The sequence below is a fragment of the Phyllobates terribilis genome, unplaced genomic scaffold (assembly GCF_046119375.1).
Source record: "Phyllobates terribilis strain yellow unplaced genomic scaffold, ASM4611937v1 Scaffold_3__8_contigs__length_932513732, whole genome shotgun sequence".
NCBI classification, from domain to species: Eukaryota; Metazoa; Chordata; class Amphibia; order Anura; family Dendrobatidae; genus Phyllobates; species Phyllobates terribilis.
The window spans coordinates 97,297,546-97,323,404 of record NW_027362763.1 but is presented as its reverse complement, the minus strand read 5'-3'; the positions used below and the strand labels follow the sequence as shown (position 1 = coordinate 97,323,404).

Here is a 25,859-nt window from a genome sequence, read left to right as displayed (position 1 = left end):
CGCGTTGCTATGGTAACTGTCACAACTACGATGGCGGAGTGATACAGAGTATTGTAGAATAGTGCCTGTAGTGTAATATTCGACACTTTATGGCTACTATATAATTTCAATGTTTATTATGTGTCTACCAATTAACAGGCTAGCAAATAAAACCGGAAAAAACAAAGATATAGTCCATAAGATGGAGGATAGTGAGAGCTAGGAAAAAGTGACTACAAAGTATTAAAAGAGCTGCGGATGTGTCTGCTGCTGTCTGTGTAGAATACTAAGTGATATTATGTTACATTTCACGAGTGCATAATAACAAGAAAGATTAGACCCAATAGGAAAAATGGTAATTGGGACTATATAGTGTGATGGAAGATGGTGGAAGGACACAGAGCTGAAGCAATGAGTGCAGTGTCTGGGGTGGACGGTGCTGGGTGCTGTCTGTGAGGTCTGCTGACAGGTAGGTGCATGCAATACATAAAAAGGGAGAAATGCCGCTATTTTACAGCGTTGTGCTTTACGACAGATGTAGCAGAGCTGAGTCAGTGACAGAGTCAAACGCTGAACAAAGTCTCTTTGTCCACATGGTTAAGCGATGGCTTCTTTACTGCGGGGCGAGTTGTAGTTTTGAACGACACCATTCATTTTACCAGATATTGTACCGAAAAACTGGAAAAAAAATCCAAGTGCTGTGAAATATGAAAAAAATACTATTCCGACATTGTTTTCTGGGATTCGCTGTGACGGGGCCATTGTGCGGTAACAGGAGCTGCTGATGGGATTCTTCACGTCAGCACCATTACAGGCATACCAAACTTGTAAGGTTTATTCTTTTAGAGGTTTGAAAAAATATTTATATATGTTACATTTTCTGTTGTTTTTTGTTGCATGCTGAGCTGGGGGTTTTCTCTGTAACACTTCTGCAGACATCCAATGGTTTGATTGCTTTTTATTGTATTTTATTTGGCAGAGGAGCTATGACTAAAATACACAAATTCTTTCTTTCCTTCTCTCTTTTCTTTCTCTTTCTTTTTTTCATCCTTTCTTTCTTTCTTTCTTTCTTTCTTTCTTTCTGTTTCTTTCCTTCCTTTCTTTCTGTTTCTTTCTCTTTCTTCCATTCCTTTCCTTTCTTTCTCTTTCTTCCATTCCTTCCTTTCCTTTCTTTCCTTTCTTTTTCTCTATGACGTTTATATTATGGGTTGAATAATTTGATGTTTTCAATGGCTTTAATGAATGCAGCAATACTTAATATACTTATTTGTAATTTATTTTTACCTATGGAAAAAAGGGTGATTTAAATTATTAATTTCTCTCTCTTTCTTTTCTTTTTTTCTTCCTTCACTTCTTTCCTTCCTTTCCTCCCTTCCCTTCCTTTCTTTCTTTTCTTGGCTTTTCCTTTATTTCTTTGTTTCCTTTCTTTACTTCCTTCTTTCTTTCTTTTCTTTTTCTGTATGACTTTTTTATTATGGGTTGAATAATTTGAAGTTTTCAAAGACTTTTACAGATTCAGCGATACTGAACGTGCTTATTTTTAATTTCTTTATTTTTACGTGAAGAAAAAAATATTTTAAATTAATTAGTTAATTATAATTTTTTATTATTTTTTAGTTTTTTTTTTTTTCATATTTCTATCATTTGTTTTTACATAACACTATTTCTTAGTCCCCATAGAACACTTGAAAAACCTGTCGGCAGCCCGGGATCATGTTGCAGGGGAGGGGTGCGAGGATATGCTCCCGAACGGGCACAATCGTGTCATTGCTTGTATAGTACTGGGGTTCGCAGGAGCACCAAGATGGCGGCGATGAGGACCTTCAGAAGGGTCCTCCACCTGACATGGCGACCCGGGGTGGGGCAATGGGCCCCTGAACGCAACCCCAAATGCTATTATTGTGATTGACAATGGCATTTAAGGAGTTAAACAGCAGCTCACTCCACATCCCCTGACTTTATCCATGACAGATATGTACGTCATGGAGCCTGAAATGGTTAAATGGGTCCACGCTGAGCCATTTATGAAATCACAGTTGTGCGGTGCATAATTTTGCACATGGGTCAAAAAGCCACAGGTGACCCCCGAACTCCCCAACCCAGTAGTCCCAGCTGAGTGCACTGGTCTGATCTGCAGCACTGGGATTATTGGGACATCATGTGTCTTTGATAAAATTCAGCCTTACGATCCCTCAAAATACAAAAACGTTTCAGCTTTTTTTATTATTTATTTAGTTTTTTTTTAGGGATATAAGAGACCTATATCGCTACTTTACAGCCCTAATAGGGAAATGCGGAGGGTCGAGGTGTCGTGGTGGTGGTGGGGGGGGGTGGTATCAAGACATTTTGGAAAGTTTTACTTCCTTAAAAAGTCACAATATGTTACACGTATTTGCTCAAAATTTTGCCACTTTACATGTGAATCGAGTTCATCTTTTTTTGACCACTAGGGGATGCTGCACCCGACTATAAAGGACAGAATGGTCACCGTACACAGCACACCGCTGCCCAAGGAACTGCTCCCCAGCCCCGAGCAGGCGAAGGTGAGCCCTGGTTGTGTGTCATGAGTGGGGTCTTCTTCCCCCACACCTCTCCATGTTTGTAGTCTCTGATATTCTCCAGGGGTCAGCAAACGCGATCATCCAGGTGGCCGCATCCTGGGAGTTGTAGTTTTACAACAGCTGGAGTATCAACCACTGGCTTGGGTAAAGAGGTCTGATGCCAACGTTCCCCCTAAAGGTGGCCGGACTTATGTAGCTTGCAGACTGCAGAGGGGCCGACCGCCGCCGAGCATCTTAAATTTCATTGTTGATCAGTTTGTTCGGAGCGAGAATAAACCGTTGGCTGAGAAGGGGTTAATGCCAGCCATGAACTACCGATATGTCCACTGAACCAGGGTCCTGCAGATCGATTCGCTCATCTCTATAGCTCACCGCTCCAGTCTTGATCGCTGTCCTGACTGATTTGGTTTCCTGTGATTATAGCGGTGAGTGCAGGGAGGAGATGGAGAGAACTGTCTGTGCAGCTGTAATTGTACACTTGCTCTGTTCTCTATGATTGGGCAGAGCGATTCAGGTGCACAGTCAATGAGAGTAGAGCTTGGGGAGTCTATTTCCCATCCTTGGCTTGTTCCTTGGTCTCGGGAAACCGTTCCTTGTGAATTATTCAAGACTGATTATTACCTTAGGATTTTGGCATCTCCAATTTCGTCGCCTACTTGCTTGGCATTGTCATTAACCCTTTCTTTTGTGCACGCCGAGTTATGGTATTTGTAAATCCATCATTGGTTTAACGATAAAACATCACACTAGCACAGACCTAATGACCAACTCAACTCTACCGCATCGCTGGACCCGGCTCTGCTACATCTTTTACCTCCATCACTGTATTATAAATGGTTCCTGTTTCCGGACACACTGTTAGCTCTCAGGCTTTAGGAACTTGCATGACAGCACTAAACCGCTGCTGGTTCAGCGTCTGCTGAGGTGTAATGTGGGAAATGTACCATCTGAATAAGTAAGAAAAATGACCCTTCCATCAAACACTATGCCAGAATAAAAAATAGGAATAACATGTAAGAGTTGTATTGTCAGCCCAGATCCACGGCTTCCACTTTAGTTTCTAGCAGCGATGACATCACATACAACCATGTGACTGCAGAGCCAATCACTGGCCATCATGTGACTATGGAAGCACGTGATTGTTCGTATCGAGCAGCGATGACATCACATACATCCATGTGACTGAGCCAATCACTGGCCATCATGTGACTGAAGAGGCACGTGATTGGTCGTATCGAGCAGCAATGACATCACATATATCCATGTGACTGCTGAGCCAACCACTGGCTATCATGTGACTGCAGAGGCACGTGATTGGTCGTATCGATCACATGGATGCAGATGATGTCATCACTGAAGGCAAAGAAAACTAAGACAATAAGGGTCCAATGGTGCATTTGTACATAGAACAGGAGAGTATTTTTTATTTTTTTCACCCTGATCGCTATAAGAATTGTTCTTTGTTTTGTTTTTTTTTAAGTTGTTGTTTTTAATACCTGACAACCCCTTTAAGTGCTAGAAATGGATTTCTGGGCAGAAAATATATCCAAGATCAGAAACCTTCGACACTTCAGATGTTGTGGAACTTGGAAGTATAACTCCAAACATGCCCAGACACTGGTCTGCCATCTGTGATTGTAGGGCAATGCTGGGAGTTGTAGTTTCTCAACACTCGGAGTGCCGAAGATTGCCAGTTCCCACTCTGTGCAGCACATTGTGCATTCACATGACTGTACTGTATATACTACAAAGCGAGCGTCTCTCAAAATTGCATGGTCAGATGCTATGTTCCACCTGGTGAGGTGGATCCTTAAAGCCCTTGGTCCAGTTGAGTGGCACGGACAGGTGGTGCTGGTGCAGCAGGGTAATTGGCAGGAATAAAGGAGGCTGATGAGGAAGAGCTTAAACTGCGTCCACTGGAATAGCAGAACTGGAATTGTGGCAACTGGTGAAACAGAGTTGTAATCCACAAAGGAGCAGAGTTGGAGTCAGAACAACTAATGTAACTGAGTTTAGTTACTCAGGAGGCTCAATGCAGTGGAGTAGGCACACTGACGTAGCTGATCTGACGCTGCGATAAGGTACCTGAGTAGCAGAGCTAAGTTGCAAGAAGGTTTGAAGTAGCAGAGCTGGCACAGTGATGTAGCAGAGTCAACCCAGTAACGCATATCCAAAATAGAGCTAAGTTATCAAACGAGTTTAATGTGTCAGTACTGTCAACTGTATTAGAGTTGGAATCACAGCATCTGGTAAAGCAGAATTGTATTCAACAAAGAAGCTGAGTTGGGGGTTGAGCAACTGGTGTAGCTGACTTGCTCAGGAGGTTTCATGTAGTGGAGTAGGCATAGCGATGTAACAGATCTGACTCCGCAATAAGGAACCTGAGTAGCAAAGCGGAGTTGCAAGGATGTTTAAAGTAGCAGAGCTGGCACATTGATGAAGCAGAACTAATTCAGTGATGGAGAACGAGAATAGTATAAGGGAGTTAGCAAGTCTATAGGTGGTGATACACCACCTAAACCTGGGTATGGCCCGGGGGGAATAACGTCATTGAAACGCTTCAGGTTGCCACAGCAATCCAACACACAGAGGAGGCAGAAGAGGACAGGGGACTCAGGGGCCATTGTTGGATCCAGTAGAGGTGAGTATCAGTAACACTAGCATATTGATTTCAATACAAGATATGTAATACTTATATTAACCTGTGGGGGAGCTGCAAGGAAGTTAAACACTTAATGCCAATTTTCCCTACAGATTACATCTGACCACTGGAGGTCCCAGTGAGAGAGACAGTTTGTGATCATCCTATCTTTAGGAGAGCCTTATAGCAAAAAGGAACTAGCGATATAGAGTTATAGAGCATGGAAAACTGATCAGATTGATTTTTAGTTTTGGGGGCGAAGTTTTAGTATAACTTTAATTTTATTCATTGAGATCCCTGGTGTTTCGATAGGAGTCCAGTGGGCGGTCCTACTCAGTGATTGACAGTCTTTCCTGCAGAGATATCTATCAGTCACTAGTAGGACCGCCCACTGGACCCCTATCGAAACAAACTCCAGGGATCTCAATGAATAAAATGAAAGTTACACTGAATCTTTTCCAACAGTGCTAAAGAGAACAGTTCAATCATATGTCTGTGACAGAAGCTGCTTTGGAGGTGGTAGTGGCCCCCTCACTTCGTGGGCCCCTGTGTGGCTGCACAGGTTGAACTTGCACTTATGCTATGTGCACCCCTGTCCTTCTGCTCAGCTTCTCCTCCTCTGTACTGTGCTCGGGCCGCATGTACAACGTGTCAGGTTCCCTTAACATGAACCTCAGGGCAGAATGTCTCAGTTCTTTAGAGAAGGTCACCAGGGTGACTGAGGTATTCTTCTGGTGTGATGCTTAGTTACCGGGGCAGACAATGGCGCAGTAACCAGAGAGGCCCGGCTTTTGTCAGAACGGTGACAAGAATCTTCCGTGTGTAATTTTCTGTTGTCTCCTCATTCCCCCTTTAGTGTACATTGTGCAGACCCCCATGGGGAGCTGAAGGGGGATGCATGGCTCATAAGAGAGGAACCCTAGTGAAGCTATCAGGACACTGGGTACTTAGGAAAGACAACCGCCTCCTCCGATCCATCTTCGCATGATTGATGATCCCTGTACAGGGCTGGGCAGATGCATGTGAGCGCCATCTGGTGGTTGTGCACAAGCCTTTTGTGTCATAGAGGAGTGGCGAGCAGCAGCTGGCACTACTGATGGGGGGCATCATGTGGCTTGCACTGATGTGGTGGGGCTGCGTGAGCTGTATTTTAAATAACTTAAAGGGAATCCATCATCAAAAAAACCCCTCAAAAACGGATTGTTTGACCACTTGCTTGTTTTTCCTACCTTTCTTCTAATAGCCCTATTTTTTATAGATATATACAGTGGGCAAAAATAAGTATTTGATACTGTTCTCCCACCTACAAAGAATGGAGAGGTCTGTAATTTTTATCGTAGGTCACTTCACCTGTGAGACACAGAATCTAAAAATAAAGACCAGAAAATCACATTGTTTGATTGTTAGATATCAATTTCCATTTTATTATATGAAATAAGTATTTGATACAATAGAAAAACAGAAGTTAATATTTGGACCAGAAACCTTTGTTGACAATTACAGAGGTTAGACGTTTCCTGTAGTTCTTGACCAGGTTTGCTCACACTGCATTAGGGATTTTGGCCCACTCCTCCATACAGATCTTCTCCAGATCTTTCAGGTTTCGGGGCTGTCGCTGGGCAATATTGAGTTTCAGCTCCCTCCAAAGATTTTCTATTGGGGTCAGGTCTGGAGACTGGCTAGGCCACTCCAGGAACCTGAAATACTTCTTACGGAGCTCCTCCTTAATTGCCCTGGCTGTGTTTCGGGTCATTGTCATGCTGGAAGACCCAGCCACGACCCATCTTCAATGCTCTTACTGAGGGAAGGAGGTTGTTGGCCAAAATCTCGCGATACATGACCCCATCCATCCTTCCTTCAATATGGTGCAGTCATCCTGTCCCCTTTGCAGAAAAGCACCCTCAAAATATGATCTTTCCCCCTTTACGCTTCACGGTTGGAACAGTGTTCTAGGGGTTGTACTCATCCTTCTTCCTCCAAACACGGTGTGTGGAGTTGATACCAAAAAGTTCTATTTTGGTCTCATCTGACCACATGACCTTCTCTCATGTCTCCTCTGGATCATCCAGATGGTCATTGTCAAACTTGAAACGGGCCTGGACATGTGCTGACATGAGCAGGGGGACCCTGCGTGCCCTGCAGGATTTTAATCCATGACGGCGTAGTGTGTTACTAGCAGTAATGTTTGAGACTGTGGTCCCAGCTCTCTTCAGGTCATTGACCAGGTCCTCCTGTGTAGTTCTGGGCTGATTCCTGGCCTTTCTCAGAATCCTCCTTACCCCACAAGGCGAGATCTTGCATGGAGCCCCAGACCGAGGAAGATAGACAGTCATCTTGTGCTTCTTCCATTTTCTAATAATTGTGGCAACAGTTGTTGCCTTCTCACCAACCTGCTTGCCTATTGTACTGTAGCCCATCCCAGCCTTGTGCAGGTCTACAATTTTGTCCCTGGTGTCCTTAGACAGCTCTTTGGTCTTGGCCATGGTGGAGAGGTTGGAGTGTGATTGATTGAGTGTGTGGACAGGTGTCTTTGTTATGTTCTGCTACCAGAGCTAAGGAAAGAGAGGAGATCTGTCCCTACGATAGAACTCAGCTGAATCCCTACGATGTAACAGGGAACCTGATCCTGCGATCAGACCTGCTAAAGTCCTAACCTAGTCTGTACGGAGACCTATAGATGTGGGGAAGGAATCCCTACAAGTACTAAGGACTGGGAGGAAAATGGGACACCTCCTAACAGAAACAGTAGCAGACAGACAAACAAACAAAATATAAAGAACAAAGAGGTCTGTAGACCAAGCAAACTAACAGAGTTAGATACAGAGCACAGGCTAGCTAGAAAGTAGTTATACAATGAAGTCCAGCAAAGCCAGAAGGGCGGAGCAGGATTAAATAGGCCAACGAGGTCATGTGACCAGCAAAGGAAAAAACCTAAGAGCAAGGTTCTAACAGTACCCCCCCTTCTAAGAGGATCCTCCGGATCCCCTAGGACCAGGCTTATCAGGAAATCTCCTGTGAAATGCCCTGATAAGTCTGGACGCGGAAACATCATCTGACCTCACCCAAGAGTTATCCTCGGGTCCGAAACCTTTCCAGGCCACCAGATACTGCAAACTACCTCTATACCGTCTAGAGTTAAGGATGCGAGAAATTTCATATTCCCCGTCCTCCACCACCGGAGGAACAGAGGCAGAGGCGTCACCATCCGACACAACAGCTTTTTTTAACAGAGAGACATGAAATACCGGATTAATTCTCCAGGAGGTAGGAACCTCCAACCTAACAGCAGATTGGTTGACAACCTGAAGCACCTTAAAGGGCCCTACAAACTTGGGACCCAATTTCTTACAAGGAATCCTCAACCGCAGATTCCTAGAGGACAACCAAACCATGTCACCAACAGCGAACAAAACCTCCTGTCGTTTCCTATCAAAGTAGTCTTTAGATTTTCTGTTGGCCTCCTGAAGATTACCACGCACATCCGTCCAAATCACCGGAAAAATTCTCCTCCTCAGGCACGGCAGATCCCAACTTGGAGAACGACCCAAACGACGGATGTCTCCCAGAACAACAAAAAAAAGGCGAACAACCAGCAGAAGAAGATGTATGATTGTTCAGAGCAAATTCAGCAAGTGGCAGAAACTCAGACCACCCCTCTTGATTGTCTGCCACAAAACAACGCAAGAACTGCTCAACATCCTGGTTTTTCCTTTCTGTCTGGCCATTAGATTCAGGATGATATCCGGACGAGAACGACAGATGAACTCCCAACCTGTCACAAAAGGCACGCCAAAAACGAGCCACGAACTGAGGACCCCTATCAGAAACAATGTCAGTAGGAACGCCATGAAGTCTGACAATTTCCTTGACAAAGGCCTTAGCGAGAGTTTTAGCGCAGGGCAGTTTGACGAAGGGAACCAAGTGACACATCTTGCTAAAACGGTCCACGACCACCCAGATGACAGTAAAACCCTCAGAGGGGGGAAGGTCAGTTATAAAGTCCATAGCCAAATGTGTCCAAGGAGCACTAGGAACCTCCAAAGGATAAAGCAACCCCGCAGCAGGAGTATGTGAGGACTTAGATCTAGCACATATAGTACATTGACGCACCCACTTAATGACTTCCTTCTGCCATCCAGGCCACCAAAAACTGCGACCCACCAGTCTCTTGGTCTCTGAGATTCCGGGATGACCTGCCAACCGAGATTCGTGACACTCAATAAACAAATCTCTCCTAAAGGTCCCAGGCACAAACAACCTCCCATGAGGAGTGTTAGATGGGGTATTCTCCTGTGCTTTAAGAATCTCATCTTCCAAAACGGAGTCCAAAGCAGCTATCACAACACCTTCTTGTAAAATGTTCTCCTCTTTCTCAGCACCGACTATGGGAGAAAAACTGCGAGACAAGGCATCCGCCTTAACATTCTTAGTACCAGGGATGTAAGTAACGGAGAAATTAAACCGCGAGAAAAACAGTGCCCACCTAGCCTGACGGGCATTCAGGCGCTTGGCAGCATCAAGATATATCAGATTTTTATGATCCGTAAGAACCTGAACGGGAAATTCCGCACCTTCCAAGAAGTGGCGCCAGTGTTCAAATGCGAGTTTAATAGCCAATAATTCCCGATTACCAATATCGTAATTCAGTTCAGTCTCCGAAAATTTTTTTGAAAAAAAGGCACAGGGATGTAATCCATCCCCGTTATCCTGAGACAATACTGCGCCAACCCCCACAGAGGAAGCATCAACCTCAACCAAAAACGGCCTAGTAACATCAGGCTGCATAAGGATGGGAGCAGAGGTGAACCTCTCCTTGAGATACACAAAAGCTTCAATGGCCTCAGAAGACCACTGAACCGCATCAGCACCTTTCCTGGTGAGATCGGTCAGAGGTTTGACAATACTAGAAAAATTTTTTATGAATTTTCTGTAATAATTGGCGAAACCTAAAAACCTCTGTATCGATTTCAAACCAGTAGGCCTAGGCCATTCCTGTACAGCTTGAACTTTAACCGGGTCCATCTCAAAACCTTCGCTGGAGATAATGTAACCCAAAAAACTAATTCTCTGTACAGCGAACTCACATTTCTCCAGCTTGGCAAAAAGCGAATTGTCCATTAACAATTGTAATACCTCACGTACGCTCCGCCAATGAGACTCCAGATCCGGCGAATAAATCAAAATGTCATCCAAATACACAACCACATTTTTGCCGATCAAAGGTCTAAGGATGTCATTAATAAGATTCTGAAAAAATGCAGGAGCATTAGTAAGACCAAAAGGCATAACCAGATTCTCAAAATGACCCACAGGAGTGTTAAAAGCAGTCTTCCATTCATCACCCTCCTTCATGCGCAACAGATTGTATGCCCCCTTAAGGTCAATTTTAGAGAACCACTTGGCCCCCATTAACTGGTTAAACAGATCAGGAATCAATGGCAGTGGGTAAGGATTGCGTACAGTAATTTTGTTAATCTCACGAAAATCCAGACAAGGACGTAAACCGCCGTCCTTTTTTTTTACAAAAAAAAATCCAACCGCCACAGGAGACTTAGAGGGCCTAATGTGACCGGCGGCCAAACTTGTCTGTATGTATTCATCCAAAGCCTTCCTCTCAGGAATAGTAAGGTTAAATAAACGACTTTTAGGAAGAGTCGCTCCAGGGACAAATTCAATAGAACAATCATAGTCTCTATGGGGAGGCAAAACCTGCGATTCCTTCTCAGAAAAAACTCTCCAAAAATCCTGAATAGGAACAGGCAATTCTCCCCTATCCAAAGCTGCAATACGCCCGTTACAACACTTGTCATAACATTTATGGCTCCAGGATTTAATTTCATTGGTAGACCAATCCAGTACAGGATTGTGAAATTTTAACCAGGGCAATCCCAATATTACTGGAGAAGGCAAGTTATTCAAAACTACCAAATCCAATTTCTCATGGTGAACACCATTAATAGTGAGAGGAAATTGACAGACCTTGAGAGTAATATTCTTCAAAGGGGAACCATCCACAGAAACCACAGCAATGGGGGATGATAAAGGTTCGGGTTTTAAATTGAGTCTTTCCAAGAATCCCCCATCAATTACATTCAGAGTAGATCCACAATCAACAAACACCCGAAATTCCATTAATTTTTCCTGAGCAATCGTGGAAGCAGCTAAAAATACACCCTTGGAATTTAAACAGGCAATACGGGCATGACTGACCATTTTTTTTTTCTTTCTTCATACGAAGCTCACAGCCTTTAATCAAATGACCAGATTTTCCGCAATAGAAACACAAGCCTTCAGAGAATCGACGGTCTTTTTCTTGAGAGCGAGGTGCCACCGATCCAATCTCCATCGATTCACCACTGTTAGTACACACATTCTCATAACCAGAAACTGACATAGCAGAGGATTTGCTCTCATTAACCCTTGCACGCAGTCTCCTATCCACCCGTATAGCTAATTGCATAGCTTGTTGCAAATCTTCAGGTGTAGGATAAGCAATTAGCAGGTCTTTAACCCTTTCATTGAGCCCAGCAAGAAATAGACTTTTCAGGGCAGAATCGTTCCACCCTGTTAGAGTAGACCAACGACGGAAATGAGTACAATATTTTTCCACATTACCTGATCCCTGTCTCAAACGTCTTAACTCAGTCTCAGCTGATGCGACACGGTCAGGATCATCATATAATAGTCCCAAAGCAGAAAAAAAACTATCCACTGATCTGAAGCATGTATCACTAGGTTGCAAAGAAAAGGCCCACTCCTGAGGCTCTTTGCGCAAAAGTGACATTATGAACCCTATGCGCTGGGATTCATCCCCAGAGGACTTGGGTCTCAAACGAAAATACAATAAGCAAGCATTTTTAAATGAAAAAAATTCTCGGTGTTCACCAAAAAATAAATCCGGCAAACATACCTTAGGCTCCAAGAAATGTGCTCCAGGATAGTTACTCACGTGCTGACGGAGCTCGGCCACCTCCAGAGAGAGTCCCTGCAGGCGATGAGCCAAATCCTGAACCGACACCATGATGGAACAGAAAAATCTTTCCTTAGAGAATTTGCAGGCTGGACTTACTGTTATGATCTGCTACCAGAGCTAAGGAAAGAGAGGAGATCTGTCCCTACGATAGAACTCAGCTGAATCCCTACGATGTAACAGGGAACCTGATCCTGCGATCAGACCTGCTAAAGTCCTAAGCTAGTCTGTACGGAGACCTATAGATGTGGGGAAGGAATCCCTACAAGTACTAAGGACTGGGAGGAAAATGGGACACCTCCTAACAGAAACAGTAGCAGACAGACAAACAAACAAAATATAAAGAACAAAGAGGTCTGTAGACCAAGCAAACTAACAGAGTTAGATACAGAGCACAGGCTAGCTAGAAAGTAGTTATACAATGAAGTCCAGCAAAGCCAGAAGGGCGGAGCAGGATTAAATAGGCCAACGAGGTCATGTGACCAGCAAAGGAAAAAACCTAAGAGCAAGGTTCTAACAGTCTTTTATTCAGGTAACGAGTTAAAACGGGTGCAATTAATACAGGTAATGAGTGCAGAGTAGGAGGGCTTCTTAAAGAAAAACTAACAGGTCTGTGAGAGGCAGAATTCTTGCTGGTTGTTAGGTGATCAAATACTTATTTCATGCCATAAAATGCAAATTAATTATGTCTGTGACAGCTTAACGGCACGAGAAGGGGTGCAGGGACTGTTCGTCTGTCCCTGCACCCAGATTGCTGCGATCGGTCAGTCAATTTGACTGACCGATCACAGCATAATGGAGCAGGAGACGCTGAAATTTCAGCGTCTGCTGCTCTGTCAGTGCCAGAGCTCAGCGCCGCCCCTGGCTATTAACCCTCTGAACACTGCGATTGAGCGCGATCGCAGTGCGCAGTGTTCAGGAGGCAGGCAGAGGGCTGAGAGCTCCCTCTGCCTTAAGGTCGGAGCCCCCGTGACGTCATTGCGGGGACCCGACCGTTGCCATCGTGACCAGGGGTCGTCATGACGACCCCCAGGTCACCAAGCTACGGAAAGCTCCTGAGACCAATGCACAGCATAGTCTCAAGAGCTTTCAATATAGGTATAATGTATTGCAATGCTAGTGCATTGCAATACATTATACCTATGAAAAAACTGAAAGTCCCATAGTGGAACTAAGTAAAAAAGTTTAAAAACAATAAAAACAAAAATTGTAAAAATCTAAAAAAAAATGTAAAATATATATATATACAGTACAGACCAAAAGTTTGGACACACCTTCTCATTTAAAGATTTTTCTGTATTTTCTTGACTATGGAAATTGTACATTCACACTGAAGGCATCAAAACTATGAATTAACACATGTGGAATTATATACTTAACAAAAAAGTGTGAAACAACTGAAAATATGTCTTATATTCTAGGTTCTTCAAAGTAGCCACCTTTTGCTTTGATGACTGCTTTGCACACTCTTGGCATTCTCTTATTGAGCTTCAAGAGGTAGTCACCGGAAATGGTCTTCCAACAATCTTGAAGGAGTTCCCAGAGATGCTTAGCACTTGTTGGCCCTTTTGCCTTCACTCTGCGGTCCAGCTCACCCCAAACCATCTAGATTGGGTTCAGGTCAGGTGACTGTGGAGGCCAGGTCTTCTGGCGTAGCACCCCATCAATCTACTTCTTAGTCAAATAGCCCTTACACAACCTGAAGGTGTGTTTGGGGTCATTGTCCTGTTGAAAAATTAATGATGGTCCAACTAAACGCAAACCGGATGGAATAGCATGCCGCTGCAAGATGCCGTGGTAGCCATGCTGGTTCAGTATGCCTTCAATTTTGAATAAATCCCCAACAGTGTCACCAGCAACGCACCCCCACACCATCACACCTCCTCCTCCATGCTTCACAGTGGGAACCAGGAATGTAGAGTCCATCCGTTCACCTTTTCTGCGTCGCACAAAGACACGGTGGTTGGAACTAAAGATCTCAAATTTGGACTCATCAGACCAAAGCACAGATTTCCACTGGTCTAATGTCCATTCCTTGTGTTCTTTAGCCCAAACAAGTCTCTTCTGCTTGTTGCCTGTCCTTAGCAGTGGTTTCCTAGCAGCTATTTTACCATGAAGGCCTGCTGCACAAAGTCTCCTCTTAACAGTTGTTGAAGAGATGTGTCTGCTGCTAGAACTCTGTGTGGCATTGACCTAGTCTCTAATCTGAGCTGCTGTTAACCTGCGATTTATGAGGCTGGTGACTCGGATAAACTTATCCTCAGAAGCAGAGGTGACTCTTGGTCTTCCTTTCCTGGGGCCATCATTACTTTAAGAAATGAAGGTCAGTCAGTCTGAAATATTGGGCAAACTTTGAAAGTGTCCCCAAGTGCAGTTGCAAAAACCAAGCGCTACAAAGAAACTGGCTCACATGAGGACCGCCCCAGGAAAGGAAGACCAAGAGTCACCTCTGCTTCTGAGGATAAGTTTATCCGAGTCACCAGCCTCCGAAATCGCAGGTTAACAGCAGCTCAGATTAGAGCTCAGGTCAATGCCACACAGAGTTCTAGCAGCAGACACATCTCTTCAACAACTGTTAAGAGGAGACTTTGTGCAGCCGGCCTTCATGGTAAAATAGCTGCTAGGAAACCACTGCTAAGGACAGGCAACAAGCAGAAGAGACTTGTTTGGGCTAAAGAACACAAGGAATGGACATTAGACCAGTGGAAATCTGTGCTTTGGTCTGATGAGTCCAAATTTGAGATCTTTGGTTCCAACCACCGTGTCTTTGTGCGACGCAGAAAAGGTGAACGGATGGACTCTACATGCCTGGTTCCCACCGTGAAGCATGGAGGAGGAGGTGTGATGGTGTGGGGGTGCTTTGCTGGTGACACTGTTGGGGATTTATTCAAAATTGAAGGCATACTGAACCAGCATGGCTACCACAGCATCTTGCAGCGGCATGCTATTCCATCCGGTTTGCGTTTAGTTGGACTATCATTTATTTTTCAACAGGACAATGACCCCAAACACACCTCCAGGCTGTGTAAGGGCTATTTGACTAAGAGTGAGAGTGATGGGGTGCTGCGCCAGATGACCTGGCCTCCACAGTCACCAGACCTGAACCCAATCGAGATGGTTTGGGGTGAGCTGGACCGCAGAGTGAAGGCAAAAGGGCCAACAAGTGCTAAGCATCTCTGGGAACTCCTTCAAGATTGTTGGAAGACCATTTCCGGTGACTACCTCTTGAAGCTCATCAAGAGTGTGCAAAGCAGTCATCAAAGCAAAAGGTGGCTACTTTGAAGAACCTAGAATATAAGACATATTTTCAGTTGTTTCACACTTTTTTGTTAAGTATATAATTCCACATGTGTTAATTCATAGTTTTGATGCCTTCAGTGTGAATATACAATTTTCATAGTCATGAAAATACAGAAAAATCTTTAAATGAGAAGGTGTGTCCAAACTTTTGGTCTGTACTGTATATATATTACACTAATAAATACAGATTTTTAGATCAAAAAAAAAAAAAATAACAAACAAAAAAGTACACATATTTGGTATCGCCGCGTCCGGAACGACCCAATCTATAAACGTGTCACACTAGTTAACCCTTTCAGTGAACAGTGTAAAAAAAAAAAAACATGAGAAACTATGACTTTTCATCATACCGCTGGAATAAAGTGGAATAAAATGCCATCAAAAAGACAGATGAAAATAAAAATGGTACCGCTGAAAACGTCATCTTGTCCCGCAAAAATCAAGCCGCCATACAGCTCCATCAGCCCAAAAATTAAAAAGTTACAACGCTCAGAATAAAGCGATGCAAAGATAGCGCAAAAACATAAAAAAATTACATAAACATAAAAAAATTACATAAATGTGGTACCGTTGTAAACGTACTGACCTAAAGAATAAAGCTGCCTTATCAATTTTACCACACAAGTAACAACAACAAAAACAAATCCTGAATTGTTGTTTTTTGTTCATTCTGCCTCCCAAAAATCAGAATAGAAAGCGATCAAAAAATGTAATTTGCCCGAAAATGGTACCAATAAAAACGTCAACTTGTCCCGCAAAAAACAAGCCGTCACATGACTCTGTCGGCCAAAATATGGAAAAATTATAGCTCTCCAAATATGGTGATGCAAACATTAGTTTTTGCAAAAAAAAAAAAAAAAAAAAAAAGCATCTTTTAGTGAGTGACAGCTGTCAGTCATAAAAACCCGATATAAATTTGGTATTGCTGTAATCGCATCGACCCGAAGAATAAAGTTGCCTAATCACTTTTATACTGCACGAGGAACGGCGTAATAAATAAATAAAACCAATTCTTCACCTGCTGCTGATTTGTTTATTCTGCCTCCCAAAGATCGCAGTATTGCTCGGCGCACATTTATGCTGCGCTCTGCGCTGAGCGCTTACACCGGGGTTTCCGTGTAAATCTCTGAAATACGCGATTCAGACGGAACCCATGATGGAAGATTCCCTGTAATGAGGCAGATGGAGGCACTGTGGATGCCGTCTGACCTATGATCCGGCGGTGTCCATCTTTTTAGGCGTAAATAAAAGGCCACAGTTTTGTGCACCTCTGAAAAGAAGGATAACGCTGAACAGAGGTCAGACAGAGTCCAGAGTAACTCTGCTGCCTCATCTCATTATAGTGAATAGATCCCTCCGGGGTTTCAGCTGAATCATGGCACTTGGAGATTTAGATGGAAACCCCAAAGTAAGGGCTCAGCGTAGAGCGCCGGATAAATATGATCTAAAATGTTATGTAAAATGTTCCCAATAAAAGCTTCACATAAAAGCCCTCACTCAGGTCTATCATGTGTTAATGGAAATATAGGGGGCTTCCACGTTACTGGTAGTACAAAGGCTCTGGAAAAGCTAAATGGCTCCTCGCCCCCCCAAAAGAAATTCAGCAAATTCTGAGCTCCCTTCTGAGCACCGCAGTGTGTCTAAACCACATTTAGTGTCCATGTGTTTGGCAGGGGTATTATTTCCAAAATGGGGTCACTTCAGGGGGGATTCTGCAAACTATTCTAGGAAAATCTGCGCTCCGTCCCTCCAGAGTGTCGCTGTGTGGCTAAGCAGTACTGTACAGCCATATATGAGGTATTGCCACATTCAGCAGAAATTATGGGACAAATTTTGGTGCCATTTTTATCCATTATCCCAGTGTGAAAATGTCAAATCTGGGGCTAAAACAAAATTTTTGCGGCAAAAATTGTAATTATTTTTTCCTCACTGCCCAATGGAATAAAATTCTGTGACACACCCTTGGTGTCAGTATGATCACTGCACCCCTAGATGAGTTCATTGAGAGGTGTAGTTTGTAAAATGGGGGAATCTGCTGTTACGGCACCTCAGGGGATCTCCTAGTGGGTCATGGCACCCTCAAACCATGACAGTAAAATCTGTACTATAATATGGTGCTCCTTCCTTTCTGACCTTTGCACTGTGCCTCAAAAGTAGTTGTCAATTACATGTAGGGGTTCAAAGTGCTCACCACACATCTAGATAAGTTCATTGAGGGGTCTAGTTTCCAAAATGGGGTCACTTGTGGGAGGTTTCCACTGTTTAGGCACATCAGGGGCTCTCAAATGCGACATGGCGTTCGCTGATTATTCCACCAAATTTTGAGTTCAAAAAGTCAAATGGCGCTTCTTCCCTTCCGAACCCTGCCGTGCGCCCAAACAGTGGTTTTCTGCCACATATAGGGTATCGGCGTGCTCAGGAGAAATTGCGCAACAACTTTTGGGGTCCATTTTTCTCCTTTTACCCTTGTGAAAGTAAAAAATTTGGGGCTAAAAATAAATTTTTGTGATTTTTTTTTTTTTTTTTTTTTTTTCACGTCTCTATGTTATAAACTTCTGTGAAGCACCTGGGGGTTCAAAGTGCTCATCACACATCTAGATAAGTTCATTTAGGGGTATAGTTTCCAAAATGGGGTCACTTGTAGGGGGTTTCTGCTGTTTAGGGACATCAGGGGCTCCCCATACGCAACATGGCGTCCGCTAATTATTCCAGCAAATTTTTAATTCAAAAAGTCAAATGGCGCTCCTTCCCTTCCGAATCCTGCCGTGCGCCCAAACAGTGGTTTTCTGCCACATATAGGGTATCGGCGTGCTCAGGAGAAATTGCACAACAACTTTTGGGGTCAATTTTCTCCTTTTTACCCTTGTGAAAATAAAAAATTGGGGGCTAAAAGAATTTTTTTTTTTTTTTTTTTTTTTTCACGTCTTTATATTATAAACTTCTGTGAAGCACCTGGGGGTTCAAGGTGCTCATCACACATCTAGATAAGTTCCCTGAAGGGTCTAGTTTCCAAAATGGGGTCACTTGTGAGGGGTTTACACTGTTTAGGCACATCAGTGGCTCTCCAAACGCAACATGGCGTTTGCTGATTATTCCAGCAAATTTTGAATTCAAAAAGTCAAATGGCGCTCCTTCCCTTCCAAACCCTGCCGTGCGCCCAAACAGTGGTTTTCCGCCACATATTTGGTATCAGCATGCGCAGGAGAAATTTCACAATACATTTTTGGGTCCATTTTTATCTGTTACCCTTGTGAAAATAAAAAAAAAATTGGTCTAAATTTAATATTTTATGAAAAAAAGTTAAATGTTAATTTTTTTCTTCCTCATTGCTTCAGTTCCTGTGAAGCACCTGAAGGGTTAATAAACTTCTTGAATGTGGTTTTGAGTTCCTTGAGGGGTGCAGTCTTTGGAATGATGTCACTTTTGGGTATTTTCTGTAATATAGACCCCTCAAAGTCACTTCAAATGTGAGGTGGTCCCTAAAAAAAATGGTTTAGTAAATTTTGTTGTAAAAATGAGAAATCGCTGGTCAACTTTTAACCCTTATAACTTCCTAACAAAGAAAAATTAAGTTTCCAAAATTGTGCTGATGTAAAGTAGACATGTGGGAAATGTTATTTATTAACTATTTTTTTGTGACATATCTCTCTGATCTCAGGGCATAACAATTCAAAGTTTGAAAATTGCAAAATTTTAAAAATTTTCACCAAATTGTTGTTTATTTTACAAATAAATGTAAGTGATATCAAATAAATTTTACCACTATCATGAAGTACAATATGTCACGAAAAAACAGTCTCAGAATTAGTGGGATCCGTTGAAGCGTTCCAGAGTAATTACCTCATAAAGTGACAGTGGTCAGAATTGTAAAAATTGGCCTGGTCATTAACCTACAAAGTGGCTCGGTCCTTAAGGGGTTAAAAGGCAAAAACAATGAAAGAAAAAAATCCAGAATTGTAGTTATTGTTTTGCTGCACTTTCCCCCTAAAAACAAACCAATAAAATGCATATTTTTATTATTAATTTTTTTTTTTTTTTTTTTACAAAGTTCTACATTTTTTGACCCTTAAAATGTAAAACATAAAACACTATATAAGTTTTTTTTCGCCGTAATCATACTGACCCTGAGAATCACATTACCAGGTCAATTTTAGTGAAACCCAAAGAAACAATGGCGGACTTGTGTTTGCACATGATATTTTTCAGTACATTGTATGGTAAAATGAGCGGTGTAAGCCAAAACTATAACTTTTTAGCTTATGTTTTCCCATTGTTTTCCTTCCTGTGTGTGATTCATTCTGATCCTATATTACTTCTCAGTCGGTGACGTTTAGGAATTCGTTCCAAAAACATGCCAGTCTTACCCCACCCAAGATGATGGCGATGTCACATCCGGTAACCAGAAGTCTGTCTACCACTTCTCTGAGGAAGACCGGTGACTGGTTGTCACACAAGCCTTACGTCCAGGTACAGTAAGACGCAGAAAATAGACGCTTATGCCCTATACTAAGGAGAATGAAGTAGCTCCCGTGGCATACGGGCAGTGACAGTGGGGATCTAACTAGTAGCTATGGGTATGGGTATGGCTAAGGCTCGGACTGGCCCACAGGAGAACTGAAGAATCCCTGGTAGGCTGCCCCTGTTATGCAGTACCACTTGTGGTGGCAATTTTGAGGGGTCTGGCATGTTTTAAGTGCTCTGATATCAATAACAGTAAATAACAATCTGTCTTCTCAGCTATTAGTGGATGAAGAAAGCCGGGAAATCAATGCAATGACCAAGTGTGTTTTGGACACCGAGAACTTCTATAACCAGGTACTTGCTCGGGGAGGGTGAGATACCGATGAGGAATCTGTGTTCTGTACATTTCCTTTCTTTGTCAGTGGACACCACTGTCACGGCCTTTATCCACTTTGGGCACCATGGCGTACCTGTACATCAGTTAGGGTGTGCGTGTATTGACAGCGGCATTTAAATGGACTGGTTTCCAGTACACACGCCTATTATCACCATTCCCCCTTGTGACGTGATCGCGAGGTGCTGATGAGTTGTGCCAAGGAACCTAATGTCCTGCTGAAGTCCCCCCATCATTGTCGTCTTGGTCCCGTCATTGTCATCTTGGTCCTCACATGAAGCCCCGCTTATGTCTCAGCTTCATAGGAGATCGTTACTTTCATTGCATACTGTAGTACTGCAAGTGATCAAACGGTTGCAAGTTCAAATCCCTTGGATGGACTAAAAAAATAATGAAAAAATGTAATAAAGAATAATTTCAAAATTTTACATAATTTACCTCCTTTACCCACTTCAAAAATAAAAAAAATATATATTAAAAAAACAAAACAACCCTATTTGGTATTGATGTGTCAGTAAAAGTCTGGTCTGTCAAAGTATAAAATTATTTTCTGCATACAAGAAGTACTAAAAAAAAAAAAGAAAAATTAAAACTCCTGAAATGACTTTTTTTTTTCTCTGTCGCTGCACTTACCCCCCCAAAAAAGTTTAATAAAGAAGTGATCAAAACGTCGTATGGGCCCTAAAATTGCATCAATGCAAAATGCAAAAACAAGTCCTCACACAGCTCCATTGACAGAAAAATAAAAAGACATTTTACAGATCTCAGAAGATGGCCACATCTATTTTAAGCCACTACAATATAGAAAATTCATGTTTTGGCAAAATCATGTTGCTAGATCATTTTTATCGCCCAATGAACGCTTACAAAATAAACCCCAAAAAAATAAATGGATTACCTTTTTTTTCACTATTTCACCTCACTTGAATTTTTATTTTTTTCTTTGCCATTTTTCAGTACACTGTATGGAAAAAAAGACTGGTGAAATTCAAAACTAAAACTTGTCGTGCAAAAAACAAGCCCAAGTGTGGCCGTGTCGACTGAGAAATAAAAAGCTTTGGTTCTTGGGGAGAAAAAAAAAAAAACGAAATTCCCAGTTATAACAGGTTTAAATGTGATAGTTAGGCTAAGACATCACTCACAATCAAAGTGGGGGTGCAACTAATGCCTCAAAAGACACATAGTGTATAAAAAGGGCATTACACAAAAAGGCATCCAAAAGATGAACAATTCTAAAATACGGAATCCGGAGATGTCTCCAAAAACAGACATCCAATGATCCAACCAGAGTGTCAAGAATCTGTCTGTAATTAGGGTCCAGTAATGGAAGCCAGCATCGAGAATGAAAGCCAGCATCGGGAATGAAAGCCGGCATCGGGAATGAAAGCCGGCATCGGGAATGAAAGCCGGCATCGGGAATGGAAGCCGGCATCGGGAATGGAAGCCAGAATCAGGACTCGAAGAGTAGTCCAGAATGGAAGCCAGCATCAGAAATGGAAGCTAGCATCGGGAATGGAAGCCAACATCGGGAATGGAAGCCAACATCGGGAATGGAAGCCAACATCGGGAATGGAAGCCAACATCGGGAATGGAAGCCAGCATCGGTAATGGAAGCCGGCATCGGGAATAAAAGCCAACATCGGGAATGGAAGCTGGCATCGGGAATGGAAGCTGGCATCGGGAATGGAAGCTGGCATCGGGAATGGAAGCTGGCATCGGGAATGGAAGCTGGCATCGGGAATGGAAGCCGGCATCGGGAATGGAAGCCGGCATCGGGAATGGAAGCCGGCATCGGGAATGGAAGCCAGCATCAGGACTCAAAGAGTAGTCCGGAATGGAAGCCAGCATCAGAAATGGAAGCCAGCATAAGGGATGGAAACCTTCATCAGGACTCGAAGACTAGTCAGGAATATAAGCCAGGATCAGGGATGGAAGCTAGCATCAAGACTCGAAGAGTAGTCAGGAATGGAAGCGAGTATCAGGATTCGAAGAGTAGTCAGGAAAGCTTTGGGTTCTGGTCTGGATTGAAGGTTTTTGTCACTCTCGTCTCTATGTACTTTGCTCACTATAAGGTCAATCTAGGGAGGACTACATGCAAGGAATATTTGAAAAACAATGTGTGTTCTGATGACCTCACCCCATATGCTGTTGTTTTTTTTACATACAATTTCTTATATTTTTAGTTTATTGGCTTTGACTTTTTTTTGCATTTGGTCAGACAGTGGATGAGTATGTGGCACACACAGAGCAGGCTGAGCAGTGCAGGAGGGAGATCCAGCACAAGAGGTGGACAGAACGAGTGGCGGATCCAATACAGAAAGCCATTGAAAAATACATTGATAACCAATCCAGTGAGGATATAGAAAAGAGGAGGAGACGTCTTCTGGCTCAGTACTTACGATATTGCAATAAGAAGGTAACGTTGTTAAGAAATGAATGGATTTCTCTGCTGCAAATACTGAACGTGTGCAGATATCCTTATGGCAGTTATATTCTTGTACACAGGATAGTATTATAGTAGTTATATTCTTGTACATAGGAGCAGTATTATAGTAGTTATATTCTTGTACATAGGAGCAGTATTATAGTAGTTATATTCTTGTACACAGGATAGTATTATAGTAGTTATATTCTTGTACATAGGGGCAGTATTATAGTAGTTATATTCTTGTACATAGGGGCAATATTATAGTAGTTATATTCTTGTACATAGGGGGCAGTATTATAGTAGTTATATTCTTGTACATAGGGGGCAGTATTATAGTAGTTATATTCTCATACATAGGGACAGTATTATAGTAGTTATATTCTTGTACACAGGATAGTATTATAGTAGTTATATTCTTGTACATAGGGGCAGTATTATAGTAGTTATATTCTTGTACACAGGACAGTATTATAGTAGTTATATTCTTGTACATAGGGGCAGTATTATAGTAGTCATATTCTTGTACATAGGAGCAATATTATAGTAGATATATTCTTGTACATAGGGGCAGTATTATAGTAGTTATATTCTTGTACATAGGAGCAGTATTATAGGAGTTATATTCTTGTACATAGGAGTATTATAGTAGTTATATTCTTGTACATAGGGGGCAGTATTATAGTAGTTATATTCTTGTACATAGGGGAGCAGTATTATAGTAGTTATATTCTTATACATAGGGGCAGTATTATAGTAGTTATATTCTTGTACATAGGGGGCAGTATTATAGTAGTTATATTCTCGTACATAGGGACAGTATTATAGTAGTTATATTCTTGTACACAGGATAGTATTATAGTAGTTATATTCTTGTACATAGGGGCAGTATTATAGTAGTTATATTCTTGTACACAGGACAGTATTATAGTAGTTATATTCTTGTACATAGGGGCAGTATTATAGTAGTTATATTCTTGTACATAGGAGCAGCATTTTAGTAGTTATATTCTTGTACATAGGAGCAGTATTATAGTAGTTATATTCTTATACATAGGGGCAGTATTATAGTAGTTATATTCTTGTACATAGGGGGCAGTATTATAGTAGTTATATTCTTGTACATAGGGGGCAGTATTATAGTAGTTATAGTCTTGTACATAGGGGAGCAGTATTATAGTAGTTATATTCTTGTACATAGGGAGCAGTATTATAGTAGTTATATTCTTGTACATAGGGGGCAGTATTATAGTAGTTATATTCTTGTACATAGGGGGCAGTATTATAGTAGTTATATTCTTGTACATAGGGGGCAGTATTATAGTAGTTATATTCTCGTACATAGGGGCAGTATTATAGTAGTTATATTCTTGTACATAGGAGTAGTATTATAGTAGTTATATTGTTGTACATAGGGAGCAGTATTATAGTAGTTATATTCTTGTACATAGGGGCACTATTATAGTAGTTATATTCTTGTACATAGAGGGCACTATTATAGTAGTTATATTCTTGTACAAAGGGGCAGTATTATAGTAGTTATATTCTTGTACATAGAGGGCAGTATTATAGTAGTTATATTCTTGTACATAGGAGCAGTATTATAGTAGTTATATTCTTGTATATAGGGGGCAGTATTATAGTAGTTATATTCTTGTACATAGGAGCAGTATTACAGTAGTTATATTCTTGTACTTAGGAGCAATATTATAGTAGTTATATTCTTGTACATAGGGGCAGTATTATAGTAGTTATATTCTCGTACATAGGGACAGTATTATAGTAGTTATATTCTTGTACACAGGATAGTATTATAGTAGTTATATTCTTGTACATAGGGGCAGTATTATAGTAGTTATATTCTTGTACACAGGACAGTATTATAGTAGTTATATTCTTGTACATAGGGGCAGTATTATAGTAGTTATATTCTTGTACATAGGAGCAGCATTTTAGTAGTTATATTCTTGTATATAGGAGCAGTATTATAGTAGATATATTCTTGTACATAGGGGCAGTATTATAGTAGTTATATTCTTGTACATAGGAGCAGTATTATAGAAGTTATATTCTTGTACATAGGGGAGCAGTATTATAGTAGTTATATTCTTGTACATAGGGAGCAGTATTATAGTAGTTATATTCTTGTACATAGGGAGCAGTATTATAGTAGTTATATTCTTGTACATAGGGGGCAGTATTATAGTAGTTATATTCTTGTACATAGGGGGCAGTATTATAGTAGTTATATTCTCGTACATAGGGGCAGTATTATAGTGGTTATATTCTTGTACATAGGAGCAGTATTATAGTAGTTATATTGTTGTACATAGGGAGCAGTATTATAGTAGTTATATTCTTGTACATAGGGGCACTATTATAGTAGTTATATTCTTGTACATAGAGGGCAGTATTATAGTAGTTATATTCTTGTACATAGGGGGCAGTATTATAGTAGTTATATTCTCGTACATAGGGGCACTATTATAGTAGTTATATTCTTGTACATAGGAGTAGTATTATAGTAGTTATATTGTTGTACATAGGGAGCAGTATTATAGTAGTTATATTCTTGTACATAGGGGCACTATTATAGTAGTTATATTCTTGTACATAGAGGGCACTATTATAGTAGTTATATTCTTGTACAAAGGGGCAGTATTATAGTAGTTATATTCTTGTACATAGAGGGCAGTATTATAGTAGTTATATTCTTGTACATAGGAGCAGTATTATAGTAGTTATATTCTTGTATATAGGGGGCAGTATTATAGTAGTTATATTCTTGTACATAGGAGCAGTATTACAGTAGTTATATTCTTGTACTTAGGAGCAATATTATAGTAGTTATATTCTTGTACATAGGGGCAGTATTATAGTAGTTATATTCTCGTACATAGGGACAGTATTATAGTAGTTATATTCTTGTACACAGGATAGTATTATAGTAGTTATATTCTTGTACATAGGGGCAGTATTATAGTAGTTATATTCTTGTACACAGGACAGTATTATAGTAGTTATATTCTTGTACATAGGGGCAGTATTATAGTAGTTATATTCTTGTACATAGGAGCAGCATTTTAGTAGTTATATTCTTGTATATAGGAGCAGTATTATAGTAGATA

The 25,859-nt window shown here is 41.5% G+C and overlaps 1 protein-coding gene across 4 annotated transcripts in view; it reads left to right on the top strand.

Annotated features, from left to right (window-relative positions):
* Positions 1–6: 6 nt before the first annotated feature.
* The window catches only part of FAM228B (family with sequence similarity 228 member B), a 35,756-nt gene continuing 9,903 nt past the window's right edge, over positions 7–25,859 (top strand). Inside the window, exons 1-5 of one of the 4 annotated variants that reach the window (XM_073674070.1) lie at positions 7–448; positions 2,430–2,522; positions 19,772–19,918; positions 20,189–20,266; positions 22,525–22,722. In XM_073674070.1, the coding sequence (XP_073530171.1) occupies positions 2,433–2,522; positions 19,772–19,918; positions 20,189–20,266; positions 22,525–22,722 (513 nt within the window). In that variant the 5' untranslated portion in view covers positions 7–448; positions 2,430–2,432. Of the gene's footprint in view, positions 449–510; positions 807–2,429; positions 2,523–19,771; positions 19,919–20,188; positions 20,267–22,524; positions 22,723–25,859 lie in introns of those variants that run through there. The other 3 variants (XM_073674072.1, XM_073674071.1, XM_073674073.1) reach the window with 3 other exon arrangements.